This window comes from Triturus cristatus, chromosome 3_2 (assembly GCF_964204655.1).
Source record: "Triturus cristatus chromosome 3_2, aTriCri1.1, whole genome shotgun sequence".
NCBI lineage: Eukaryota > Metazoa > Chordata > Amphibia > Caudata > Salamandridae > Triturus > Triturus cristatus.
The window spans coordinates 773,256,703-773,271,412 of record NC_140584.1 but is presented as its reverse complement, the minus strand read 5'-3'; the positions used below and the strand labels follow the sequence as shown (position 1 = coordinate 773,271,412).

General features: G+C 44.9%; 1 protein-coding gene across 3 annotated transcripts in view; it reads left to right on the top strand.

The window, feature by feature from the left end:
• Positions 1-14,710, top strand: part of PIKFYVE (phosphoinositide kinase, FYVE-type zinc finger containing) — a 2,037,960-nt gene that overhangs the window by 316,475 nt on the left and 1,706,775 nt on the right. For all 3 annotated transcript variants that reach the window (XM_085648834.1, XM_085648836.1, XM_085648835.1), the window contains one exon: positions 963-1,167. In XM_085648834.1, the coding sequence (XP_085504960.1) occupies positions 963-1,167 (205 nt within the window). The remainder of the gene's footprint in view (positions 1-962; positions 1,168-14,710) is intronic.

Genomic DNA, 14,710 nt, shown 5'->3' with positions numbered 1-14,710 from the left:
GGGTCTTTTGTAGGTTTTGTTTCTGGTGGGAGCGGTGCCGTTAGTGCAGTCGGTGAGCCATTTATTGAAGAGCTTGGTGTCAGCCTCCAGGTTCCCAGGGTGCTTCAGTGGGTTTTCCTGTAGGGTCTTGAAGCAGTTTTCTTAGGATATTTTGTCCCAGTGTCTAGATGGTGCTTTGGGTTTTCTGGTGAAGTAGTTTGGTGGGTGGGTATCTTGAAAAGTAGTGGTCGTAACATGTGAGCGGTGTTGTGTTGGTGGTGCTAAACCTGTTGGAGAGAAAATAGGGTTGAAGGTGTGGCCTGTTGTGTGGGTTTGTCCTTGAACGAGCTGGGTGAGTCTGAGGCTGTTGAGGAGCTGCATGGAGTTAGGGTCTGTGGTTTTTTCCAGGTGGAAATTGAGGTCCCCGAGGAGGATATAATTGGTTGATATGATGTGTTGCAGAATTCTGCTTGTGGCTGGTAGGCGAGAGTTCCCTTAAGGGTCGCACTGTAGTCTGTTTACATTTTGGAGTGAATGTGTTCCATGAGATTGGTGTCCGACTCCGTGGAGGTGGTGCAGTCATTCATGTTTTGTAGATGATTTCCAGTCATCTGCCTGGTTTGTGGATTTAGTTCTCGTGCATGATTTTGTAGGCGGGCGGGTGGCTGCAGCGATACCCGGTTTGGGGGTTGGGTCATGCCATGTTTCGGTCAGGAGGAGAAGGTCTAATGCTTTTATTGAAAATGTACAAGAGATTCTAAGCCCGAAATTAGAGAATGATGGAAACATATACATGTATTGATATTACCAATAATGTAACTACAGGTAAGTAACATTTTCTTACTTGCTTGTGCATCCCCCAACTATGGTTAATCATATAGTAGTTGTTTGGCTCTTAACCACATGTTCTAGAAAGATGATCTACCTAATGTCATATATTGGAAATTTGTTGATGTGTGTCTAAATAGTTGATCTTTCATCAGGTGATCTTCGGGCTTGCACGTATTGCCGCAAAATAGCGTTAAGCTATGCTCACTCTACCGACAGCAGTTCAATTGGTGAAGATTTGAATGCCCTGTCTGACTCCTGCACAATATCAGTACTGGAACCTGGTGAGCCAAGAACACCTGTTGGAGGCAGGAAAGCTAGTCGCAATATCTTCTTAGAGGATGACCTGGCCTGGCAAAGGTACCAATCAATTCATGTCCGTTTTATATTTTTATGGTAAATCCATCCACTCATATGTGAATTTTCAAATTTGTACACCGTTATTCACAATTCTAATTAGGAACAAACGTTGCTAGAAGTTTGTTAACTGATTAAAGCTTTAGCTGTTTAATGTGGTAAACTGCATCTCAGTAAATAAGTATCTGATGGAGGCTTCTAGTCGCAGATAACTTACTTTAGAATTATCTCCAGGCGGCGGACTGGATCCATGAATGTGTTCGTGAGCAGTACGCCTGCTGGCTAGTAGGTGCCGTCATTCGACTCCACGTGGCATCATTCACCCCGGAAGGGACCTGTGTGGTGCCTATATAGGAGCCACCCCAGCACGTTGACGTCCGTTCTTTTCTCTCAACACCAGTCAGAGCAGATCCAGAGAATACACCTGTCATTTATTGGCCGTTCTCTTTGGATTTTTTGTCAAGTTTGGTTGAGATTTTCTTGTGTAGCAGGATGTCAACTGGGAACAGATTTTGGTGACGGACCCACAATTGCTTCTGGTGCCTTGAGCTCAACCATGACGTGAAGATGTGCTTTGACTGCTACGCCATGGACCCCAAGGCCTTGAGGGAGCCCTCTCTCAAGCTCATTGCCACTAGATATGGGATGCAGAAACAGTCTCGATCTCAGTCAAGAGGAAGACCCGGGATCTGTCATGGAGCCCAAGATCCTTGTCGCACTCGAAGTGGTCCTTGGGTAAGTTTCACCGTAAGAAGAAGAGTAAGAAGTTGAAGAGGGAGTGTCGTCATTCGAGGCCTGGTTCCGCGGTCGAGTCTTCATCAGCTCCGGTCCTCCCCGAGTCTCCGGGAGCCGGAGCAACCCCCGCTCAACTCCATGAGTTTTTGTGAGGCCAGGCACCTAATATTTGGGTGTCCTGTTCCTGCTGGCACACCTTCAAGTTCCATGGGTGCAGGAAGGGGTCCCCCCTCTTTTTCTTCGTTTGCGGTTCCATCCCAGCTCCACTGGGGCCCCTTGGATCCATGGATGGATCCGGACCGCTACCGCTCCTACCACCTCTACCTTCCATGGCGTCGTTCCTGATGCCAACATCCCTGGTGTCCTCCGCTAGTTCCATCCCCGACACTGAGCCTGAGGGGCGTCCTGCGGCGCCGACTGGAGCATGCTGTCCAGACAAGAGCCCGAGGCCTAGTCCTATGGGCTGGGACTTGAGGAGGAGTGGAAGGGGTCAATGGACCCTGAAGACCATAACATGGACTGGTGTGAGCATTTGCATCTAGTGGACTGAGAACCTCTCAAGATACTGCTATGGTCAACCCCCCCTCCACCTTCCCCTCCCCCACCTTCCCCCCCCCATTGTGGCTATGGAGGAGGGAGCCTTGTTCACTATGGTGGTGAGAAGGGCAGCTGAGGTCCTGGACTTTAGCCTACCCTCAGTGGCAGTTAAGACTAATGTCTTGATAGAGGTGCTTCAGTCAAGAGTGCCCTCTTGTAAACCACTTCTCCTCTTTAATGAAGCCCTCACGGATGTCCTGCTTGGGACTTGGTCCAAACCCTGCACATGGGCTCCTGTGAACAGGACGAATGCCCGCAGCCACTGCCCTGCCCCAGGAGACCACAGTTTCCTCATGCAACGCCCTACCCTGGAAACTTGGTGGTCAAAGCTTCCACCTCCTCTGTAAATCCTGGTGAGTTCCCACCACTTCACTGGATAGGGAATCCAAGAGGCTGGACACCTGAGGAAAGTAAATGTTTTCTTTCACCAGTCTGGCACTGCTGTCTGTGAACACTGCACAACACACACCAAAAAAGGAGACTAGAGCTTGAGCATTTCTCCACACTCCAATGTAGACAATAAACCTCACATATAAGGAAGGACTGTAAGGGTTCCAGCCCTCTAGAGGCTAGATCTGTGGAAACAAACTAAGAGAAAGAGAGGATCATTTGATTATTGTTGTTTACCGGTCAATTCATCAATTTAAGACTGCCCTCACCCACCGATGGTGGTATGCTTCATCATTAGTCCGCTTCAAACACCAGGGTGAAGACCTATGCTCCTGGTGGGCTGGAGCTATCAAAGGGCATGTCCATAAGCAACGCTTGGACATCCTTGGAAAAGCTGATTGTTCTTACCCAGGCGTGGCCCAATAAGGCAACCGACTAGTGAAAATTGCTCTACCCAGCAAGTTGGTCATGTCCAGACCACTTCGGATCATAAACTTGGCTACATCTTTCCTGTCTGCAATAACTTGGGAAAGTGTGGCCCTGGCCTCTTCCGAGACATTCAATCCCACAGTGCATGGGCGTAACAACCCAAAAAGCATGAAGTGTACACCTCACAAATAAGGAAGGACTGTAGGGGTTCCAGCCCTTTAGGGGCTAGATTTTAGGAAACGGAGTTAGAGAAAGAAAAAGAGAGGATCATTTGATTATTGTGTTACCGGGGAATTCATCAGTTTGTTAAGCCTGCCCTTACCCACCAATGGTGGCATGCTTCGTCATTGGGCCGCTTCAAACACCAGGGAGCAATTCTTTTGACTGAATACATTCTCTCAAGGGATCCCTCATACAGAAAAAGTAATTGAAACTTTCCAAGTGGGTATTTCCTTTATCTTTATTAATGGCCCTACCTGGCAGGACTAAAAAATGAATCGACGTGGGTATACCAGAGTTTCTATGTCTCTAATACCCAATTATGTTTCGGTCTATTCAATTGTATGTGTGTGTATGTGTATATATATATATATATATGTCACACAACCTTCATCAGGATACAGATCCCTTTAATTTGATCCTACCCAATTAATTATTACATGGAAGAAAACATATTGCAATACTCGCCCTTTGTTGACACAATCGGAGGCGTACCTACAAGTACAAAACAATTATGATTACCTTGTCTTTACTCTAATTTTTACTCCCCCTCTTAGTTTCCCAATGGTATATTATTAATTACATTGAAATCTATAAATTCCAGTGTTACACCCAGCACAAATGATTCACACTTCATGCTTAGAATATGAAAGATGTATAATAAATAATAAAGGCACTGCTTACCCAGCAAAAGTGAGTACTGAATGGCAGAAATGTGAACGAATTTAAATATTATGTCGTCAGTGCAGAGGTTTTTCCACCTTGTGAAAAACTGCAAATCTAGACTCTAAAGGGCTGGAACCCTTGCAGTCCTTCCTTATTTGTGAGGTGAACACTTCATGCTTTTTGGGCCGTTATTCCCTTTGCTCTTTGGGATTCAATGACAGAGGAGCTGCCTATTCCCCAGAAGAGGCCAGGGCCACACTTTCCCAAGCTATTGCAGACAGGAAAGATGTAGCCAAGTTTATGATCCGATGTGGTCTGGACATGACCAACTTGCTGGGTAGAGCAGTTTGCCTTATTGGGCCACGCCTGGGTAAGAACAACCAGCTTTTCCAAGGATGTCCAAGCGTCACTTATGGACGTGCCCTCCTGCCTCTTCATAGACAAGGCAGACTCAGCGCTGAAGCGCTGTAAGACAGCAGGGCTACGGACAGGTCCTTGCATCTTTCCATGGCCCCTCGCCAACCCAGTCCACATTTTGTGGCCACGGAAGGGCCTTCCAGCCGCGTCTTTACACACTCAGCCACCACGGCACGAAACCTTTCTAGCCTCTGCGTGGCCTAGGACGAGGTACCCACAGACCCTATGGGGTGGGCATCCAGATGTCAGGCCAGTCCAAAGTCTCCAAACCTCTTTAGTTTGCCCTCTCACCATCATTGGCCCTCAGTGGGAGGCAGGATATGCCTTCACCTGTCACACTCAAGTGTGAAACAGTTTTGCATGCCCACCACCACGGAGATATTGCTTGGGTATCTCATCTAAAGTAAGTAATCTGCAGAAAGAAATATCTGTGAGATGAACAAGTTACTTTCTTATCTGGTAGAGACTCTAAGTAGCCGCAGATTCCTTACTAACCTAAAAACCTTCCCTGCTTTGTGAAGGGATTATTCAGGACAGGGCTATTCCCCTTTGAGGGCCCTAGTCTTCCAAGTTACAGATCAATTTTCTTCTTGGTTCCACGTTCCTGTCAAGGAAAGTTGCAAAAAGAAACTGACTTCATTGCACTGGGTTGGCAATCATGTAGGCACCGTGGATGTGACTTCTGGCGTGGACGATGCTAAATACTCCAAGTGAAGTCGAATAACCTACACGCAGGGTTGCTGGTCACGGAAAAATGTTTGAATCCGGTCTGATGACTGGAGATCATTCTAAGGTAAAGAATCTGTGGCTAGATAGTCTCTACCAGATAAGGTGTTATTACTTTTATTAAAAGGAAAAGGAAATGTTATTATTTCGCCAGATTGCGTGGGAGGGCATTCGAATTGTAGATGTTGCCAAAGATCAGATCTGTATTGAGCTTGTGGATGTTGCTCATGCAGTTGCTTTGGCGGTGCTAGTTCAATCAGTAACAAAGAGGATGACCTGTGTGTCGTCGGCGAAGGATACTATGTTGAAGCTGTGGGCACACATGATGTCTGCGAGGGGCTTCATGAAGACATTGAAGAGTGTTGGGCTGAGCGTCGATCCTTGAGGGACTCCGCAGAGGAATTTCTTTGGTTCTGAGGTGTAGGGGGGCGGGTCTAACTCATTTAGTTCTGACCATGAGGAAGGACGATATCCACTTAAGGGCTGGTAGGCAGATACCCAAGTACTGAAGCTTTCGGGTAAGACATTGTTAGCCAATAGGCTGCCATTCAAGGAATAGTACAGAAAACTGGCACCGTGCCTTTATAAACATCACAGCACATCCTGTATCCCATCATACCTCACAGGTGACAGTCAGGTCAGTTCGTTTTTAAGGCTTTTGCAGTCAGGATCCTGGAGCACTGAGCTCTACCTTTTGGCAAGAAATCTCTGGAAAATCTTTCCATATTCTTGTCTTTAAAAAGTGATTCAACATTTTTCAACAACCTAGAGTGTACATAGCCTTTTTTCTGTCAGAAAATGTTTCTTTTTTTAAGAATGCCTTTGCAGAAAGTGCCCAGACAGACCCCCATTCTGTCTGTATTGTTGGTCTTTCAGAATCGCATCAGCTGGAAACTTGTGGTTACTGTCAGAGGTTTTCTAAACGTACCTTGAAAGACAGAGAAAAGATCCGACTATAGTGCCTCCAAGAAGGAAGGACAACTGCTTCATTAAGATGCCTTGGGGAAGGTCTGTTTTCCTCCATAGATGTCTTCTGGTTCTATGTACTCCTGCAGAGGTAGAGCCAGAGAAAAACACCACCATCACAAAAGAAGAAATTCCCGGTCGACGTTGAGAGGCATCGAGAACGGAGTAGAGCCCGGTGTGCTCTCCGTGTCAGGTAGGGTTGAGCCATCACTTGACGCCTAATCTTCCTCTGCATTCGCTGTTGAGACACACCTCAGTGTCAAAAACACCATTGACGGTCCACCACTCATCGACATCGTAGAAGCAGCATCAACATAGAGAGGGAAATGTTAGACGTCACAAAGAGTGGAAAAGCCACTCTCGACATCGAGAGAAAAGCATCCAGCATCAGAGGACAAGTCACAGACTTTTCTAACTAATATAGCAGAGTCGAGGCCTCGCTCTACGTCTTGAACCAGTTCCCCCTCACTTCTGAATATTTCTCCACTTTGGCTACAAAGTCTACTGCATAGACCTGTGCACTGTACTTCGGACTCGATGAGAACTCTCATACATATTCTCTATCTAGAGTCACACTGAGGTTCACATTTCAGGTACACCATCTCCTAGGAGCTCTGTATCTTCTCAATGTTATCCTTGCACACAGTTTGTGTTACCTGCGACTCCAACAGGGCACATATGTATCCCACATATTCCAACTGCGACCCAAGTCTCCACGAAGATCTAGGAGTCCACTGCCTTGCCACCCCAGATCTAAAGTAACATCCAGCACCAGCCTATATCCAGATCTAGACATTCACACAGATCTAGACATAGAAGGAAATCTAAAATCATAGTCTACTACTACTATTTCAGTGTGAGATTACTCTCCTACTCTGACAGGTACACCTTTTGAGTGTAGTCTGTTGATGATCTTCTTACCTTCAATGAAGTGTTAATAAGGGGGGCATCTAACTCTTATATTGATATCCCTATGACTTTATCTTCTGTGATTTTTGAGACCCTGCATCATAGAACAGCTACACAACCATTGATTCCCCTGTTTCCAGGTCTACTGAAACCTGTGTTGCAATTGTTTCTTAAACCTGCATCAGTGAAGTCTGGTCCAGCTTGACTTCTAAATAAATATAAGCCACCTGACCAGGACCCACAATTCCTCAGATTAGACCCTTCTCCTGATTCACTCATTGTAGCAGCAGCATGAAAAGCCCGTATTGTTGCTTCATCTTCTTCTGTCCAACCAGAGGACGATAGCAAACAAATAGATGCTCTTGGCACAAAGATGTGTAAATCATCAGCATCTACTTTGACGGTTGCCAGTGCTTTTGCCTTGTTGGGAAGGTACGATATGTCTCTGTGGAATTCCCTAAACAGGTTTATGGAAAAACTCCCAAAAGATGACAGACAAGATTTCCAAGAGATGTTGAATGAAGGAGGCTTGGTATCTAACCAGATTGGAAGTACAGCAGCAGATATGTCAGTTCTTGCTGTACATGGTTATCTGTGCAGACAGATCATCTTGGCTCAGACTAGCCAGCCTTAAGCCAGAGGCTCGACATCAGATTTTAATCCAGCATTTTCAGATAATACTCTTTTTGGCTTCCATGCAGCTGAAGAGATGTACAGAATGAAAACGGAGATGAACACTTTGAAGGCTGTTGGTTAAAAGAAGCAAAAGGACTATCGTAGGAGATACAGCCTTATGATGGACATGTTTCTCTCAGAGGGTTCTCATCCCTCATTGGTCTCACCAACAACACCAGCAACAGTCAAAACAAAACTATCATCCTCTAAAACCATCAAGAGGAAGAGAAACTCATCAGCAGGAATACCTCCTTCCAAGAAATAAGCTTCTCCCTTCCATGTTACCCACTCCGGCTGGGGTGTGGGGGGAGGGGTCTTATTACCAAACATTTGGAAGAGTGGCACTTAGCAAACACAGGCAAATGGGTTTTGAATATTGTTCAGAATGGATATTCTCTTGATTCAGGACCCCTCCTTCAATTCCACCAATCAGAACATCGGTGTATCGGAAAGACCTGCTACAGAAAGAAGTCAGCATGCTGTGGAGGAGTTTCCTCATCACCAGAGAGGACTTGGAAATTATTCCTCACACATATTGGTGCGAAAGAAAGGACAAAAACAGGAATTCAGTCTATAGCGACTTGAAATCTAGGTGTTAATTTTGACAATCCGCTCTTATTTAACTCAAATTCACTCTCTAGTGAAAAGTTGCTTCAGGATAACAAAGGCATGCAAAAAATTGTTAAACTTTTTCTGTGGAGAAGCCCTAAAAAGTGTAATCCAGGCTTCCATCCTATCCAGACTGGACTATTCCAATGTCTTATACCTGTCCTTACCAGATTTCCTGAATCAACGTCTTCAGTTTGTGCAGAGTACCGCAGCTTGCCTTCTCTTTAATCTTCCTGTGTGTACCCCAACATATTCTTATTTCAAAACCATGTAACTGGCTACCAGTCAATAAGAGAATCCTGTTTCAAGCATTGGTGCTTGCCCACCTTGCTCTCTACGTCATGAGACCACTTTATTTGAATTTGAGAGTCCAGTATTATCATCTGAGCAGGGACTTACGATCTAGAAAGGCATTTCAGATTATGGTTCCTTGCTTTAAAAGAGCGGGACATGGTGACTCTTCCTTCTCAGTCCGTGTGGCCAAGATCTGGAACCTCCTCCTCATTCAACTTAGAAATATGCCAAATGAGACTGCCTTTTGTAAGCTATTAAAAACTCACTTTTTTAGTCATTAACATTATTCTTCCATCCTGGTGAATGTGTTGGCATCGGGACACTACCAGAGTAGCTGTGTGCTCCATAAGTTGTCATTCATTGTGACTACTAAACAAGTACATAAGGAAAGAAAAATTCAGAATGTTGGCTTTACACCAAATTTATCCACAACTGCATCAAGGAGATTGGGCGTGTTCAATATTTATTTGAAAACCGTTATAAAGCGCGAACATGACATAATAGAGCGCTGTACAAAGGAGCGGATGCGGGAGGAGGTAGAGGCATGAGTACAACAACATAAAGGACAAAAAGAGCAACGACCCATCATATGGGACATGTAAAGTGTCAGGTTCACTATTTTTGCTTTTATCTCTGTTGTTTTACAGCGCGATATTTCTGTACATTGCTGTACAGATGGGACCGTTTAGTATTGTGTTTATTGCTTCAATATGATGGCCATCTCCGATGGACTATTTTCAGTCCATCGTTGTTTTCCTTTGCCTAGTTTGCAATCTCGTTTCTAGTATGCATTTAACCCCTTCCACGCTCATGACGGAACCACGCCGTCATGAGTCACGGGCGGCGTGTGCTCATGACGGCGTGGTTCCGTCATGCTGCGGCCGCTCCGCCTACGCGGCACTAATTCCCCGCCTGTGTGGGCAAAGTACTGAGTGGGCGGAGTCGTGACGGAACCACGCCGTCATGAGCACAGCTCGCCCGTGACTCACGACGGCGTGGTTCCGTCACGAGCATGGCGGCGCCGTGCTCACCCCAAACCCCCCCAGCGCCGCGGCGGAATTCGCGCCGCAGCGAAGGGGTTAAATCGTAGAGGTGAGCATAGCGTCTCGCACTTCCCATTTGTTTACTCCGATGTTCCAGCGTTCATGCAGTATATTCCGTTGACCGTTGGCGTTTTGAAAAGGTAATACATCGTTTGTGGGTGATGTGTGAGCCTTCGATATTGTGCTTAGAAGATTGTATCCTTACGGATTGTTGAATCTATGTTGACAGGGTTCATTTCGGTCTGCCTTTGGTCCACTCAAATTTGTTGTTCGCGTTTTGAGAGGTATGTTCTTGTGATGTGTGTTCACGAGGGTATCTTCAGATCATTTTTATTTGTTTATGAGTGATTTGAAACAATGTGCATCTGTTGTTTTTTAGATTTGAAGGTTTCTAAAGTTCGGTATCAGTGAGTATTTCTGCTCATTGATGCACGAAGGTGGAGGGTCTATGTTTTGCTTTTTTTTCATCTTTTTCTTTTATTTATTTTTTCAACAGTGTATTATGTAGTGCAAACTTTCATGAACTTTCGGTTATTTCTTTATGTATGTTGCCTTAGAAATGATGTTTCACCATCCGCATGTATTATACTGTCTGTATATTTTTCATATTTTCAGAGTCCAAGCCCCTGAGGAAGGGCCTATCACGGCCCGAAATGCATTGGGCACGACTAAAGTTTTCAGAATTATATTGCATCTTCTTCGTATTTGTTTATATTTGCAAATGAAGATCGAAACTTTATTTGAACCATGTTGTTAATTTCATTTTGAATTGTGAACATTACACAAAATATCCCAAGTTGAAATGCTGGATAAATTGCTTTTATTTTTTTTACATGAGCACGGCCAAGCCTGATTATTCTGTTGGTTGTAACTTTAACTTTAGTTACAGTGCACAGAGGTTGAGTCTTCTGACTCTTTGTTATTGTCAATACCAAAATAGGCACTTGTTAGACAGTGAGAGCCATCCACTGTAGCGCGCTTTGACTCAAACATTTTTTTAACAGTGTTAGCGTTGAAAAAACTGTAAAATAGTTAAATAAGGGTGTGCCTCTCCTACTTTTGATGATTTGATGTGTCAGGTGAGCACCATGACTTCTAGAGCACATGAAGAGACAAAATTACAACGATGAGCATCTGATAGAGACTACTAGCCGTAGATTCCTTCACGTAGAATTATCCCCAGGCGTGGGACTGGATCCGGAAACTTTTGCCACAGCATCCCTGCGCACCGGGGGCGGGGCGACATCACGCGACTCCGCCCAGGTGTTGTCCGCGTACCTGACGTCAGCGAGGTCACATAAGACCCGCCCCGGTGCACCCACATCAGTTTTTAGGTCGAGCCTAGAACAGCGCATGCGCTGTTATTCGACATTTAGTATACGGGTTTCCAAAGGGCTGCCAGACCTCGCTGGCCTAACGCTTGTGTTCACGCGCGCAGCCGGCAATCACTGCTGCGCCCGCACCCCTCGCGTGATTAACACACAGCTCGTCCCGTCCTCGCGATCGGGATCACTTTCGCTTTGATCGCGATTACTTTCGCTTTCACGGCCGCGCGGCAGTTACTTTTACGGCTACGCGGCCAATGCTTGTTTATTTATGCTTTTTTGTTGACATGAGTCTGGAGACATAGCCAAAGCTGCATCTACGCCAGTTCTAACTAGAACATAGATAAGTTAGCTTGTGGAAAATCAGATCTCACCACCTTGCATTCCCCCTCCCTGCGCCTTGGTATATATGGGCATTATTGCCATTCGTGCTGTCTTTGGTAACCTCACAAAAAAAAGTTTCATAAGTTATATCCCATTATCTTCTGAAAGATGTATTCAGTATTTTGAAAGACACCAACAACCACTCTCCCGTACCCACAAACTACATCACCCCACTGTAATACTCTTAGTGCCACAGTTGTACGCATGTGGGTTTTCTTTCACTTGAAGATTGAGTAGGAGGCAGTTTGGACACTGCAATTCGAACATGTAAATCTCACGTGATTTAAATTACTGAAGTTACTAATCGCCCTCCTGTACAACCAACAATCTTACATCTTTATTGCCAACAAGGTTATCTGCTAATGTACGCACGAAAGTGGTGATGATTGTCTGACCAGTACGTGTTAGTTTGACAGCTAAGCTAATACATGCTGTGGAAAGAAATAACATAAGTCGGTTGGGCGCTTCTTGCCTTTTAGATCACGTTTTCCTTCGTCCTATCAACAATGAACAGTGCCTTGGCTATCTGTAGTATTGCATTGCTTCTTTGTTTGCTACCAAGGCATGTATGTATTTGGTCCAAGAACGAATAACAAAAGCACAAAGACTTTGTTGTATTATGTTATCTTTTAGGGTGGTGAAGTTTCATGGAATAGTTTGTTAGTTGAGAGAGAGACCGAGATAATGGTAATAGCGCCAAGAGACCTACCCGGTGATCGTGCGCTCTATAAATAACCAATAATATAACATAACCAAGTAGACACCATCACAGATTTCCTACGCTGCCAGGAAAATTCTGGCTTGAAATTATTGTCGCTTTAAATAAAATATGAGCTCAAAGTGAACCGAGGAACAAATGACCTAATTAATATACAATTTTAATTATTGGTAGAAAAAAAGGGTAATGAAGAAACACAAACAGTGAAATACAAGTTGAAAGTATGTCATTGTATTTCAGTTAAGGCACATTGACGATAAACAGTGCGACCAACAGAGCATACCCTGAGCCAAGGGAAGATGATCGATACGGTTGAATATTAACAGATTTAATAAATCACAAGCGAAATAACGGACATCAAGATTTCTGCAGCTTGCTATCTAGTAAGAATGTGGAGGGCATGCAATATCTGTTAAAAATTCACAGTTTGAAGCACCGTAAATGAGACATGTAGGATGTCATAATAGGGATACTATCATAAGCAACACATGGTTCTAAGATAGCTCTGTGGGTTGTGCATTGTAGGCAGGGAGAGATCTATGCATTCCCTGCGAATATTCAGTTCAAATTCGGACTTCTGCAATAAAGACACTGCGTCCCTGGCACAGAGCGGGCATTGGTTGAGACCCTGAAGGTAGCAGGCACTCTGTCCACTCACCCAAAGGGCAAGCAAAGGTGCATATTCCTATTACAGGACCCGAATAAAGGGCATGTGGAAGATCAGAGCCACAGCGTCATGCTTGAATAGTCCCTAATGCGAGAGGCAGAAGAAATGATGTGCACTCACTCATGAGCACGTGTGATGAGATGGACTTCGCAGCAGCCACGCGAGGGATGTCCTGGACAGAGCTCCGGATTAGACAGGAGCTGAATCCTGAACTGCGAGGCATAAGGTTTCAGAAGTGGCAGCTTTTCTCGCTTCTATTGTGGCCCTGTGATGACGTCTGGGGGACATGAGATAATGAATCTACATGTGTACCTGTTCTTGCTTCTTGAGGGTTACACAAAACACAGCCATCATTCTGTACCTCCTTTCATCCTATTCTTTGTAGCTACTGGTTTTATCATAAACTCTTTTCACCGTAAGTCCTAGCTGGAAACCTCTCTGGAAGTTCTTAGGTATCCCTTCGGTCGCCAACCGTTTTTTCATATCCCTGTGGATTTATTGTGTCATTTATCTATAATCCATCCCAAAATGTGTCTTTCGTTTTCCCCATCAGTGTTATCAAACAAATAACAACAATTGGAGCCATGAACGCATACCCTAACTTTTTTTTTGTTTGTTTTTTTGTTAAATGTGTGCACTGGGAGACAGAATGTGAGTGATGGGAGGGGGAGGGGCGGGGGCGTTAGTAATTTCTTCAGTAAATTCTAAAGATCAACGTGCAGCTAAGTATACAAATCAGCACAGGTCTATACAATTGGTAAGCGATGTTGCACAAAGGCCCTGTACTTGCTTTGCACTAACACACACCAGCCGTCTCTCTAGCTCCAGTGTCTCGTTACTGAGAGGCTAAGAAAAATAATCTGTGCATCCTTCGTACAATGAAGATGCAGGGATGGATATATGAATGTCACCACTGCAAAAAAAGGATTATGCTGTACATGTGTAATTTGATTTAGAGTCCAGTATTGCACACAGCTAACCCTGGAGGTTATCCTAAGCCTCCTCTTGAAACTTACACTCCTTCGAAGAGCATTCCATTTACCGCCAGCTGAGCAGGTCATTGTGGCCACTTGAAGGTGTAATCCACTGACACATTTTTTAAATGTAACCATAAAGCAGGCGCCATTGGCATTAGCAGTCTCCGCTGCTAGGTGTTGGGTTGTTTGCCCAATATCAGTGTTTCTATTGGGCAATCCTTCCATCTCCACACCATGGCGTTATTATTCTCAAATGTCACCTCGACCTCTGGATTCCTGTACTGCTGTCTTTGCTCTGGTTAGTCTGATGGCCGATTCACACTCATTACATTTGGTATGCTTCTTCCTAACTTCAGATGCACTTGGTGTTGCATTTAGTTTCTGCTCCGAGACATTGATTTTTATTTACAAGTGCAGCTCATAAACCTTTTAAGTTGGTTTAGCATGTGTGCATCATATTGCCTGAGTTTAGAGTAGTCCTTTCCATTACAAGATTTTACACTATGCGCTTCAACACCTCAATATGTGTCTTCCACTGTTTATCATGGCACCTCTATTTCATTGCCAGTGCTGAGTATTTCCCACAGGGCCACTTTTATGATCCAGTCAGCATTTTAGGTCTCGCCTGAGCCAGCGCATGCCCTGCTCTGGCGAGACATTTAGTAAGTGGGCTTTAAAAAGTCCAACCACATGCTTTTGCTTGTGACCTCAAGCTTGCGGTTACGCACACAGCCGCCATCTGGCTTTCCTATCTCTTCCTCATTAAGCGCATCGCTCGAGGGCACACTTAAAGCGCGTGC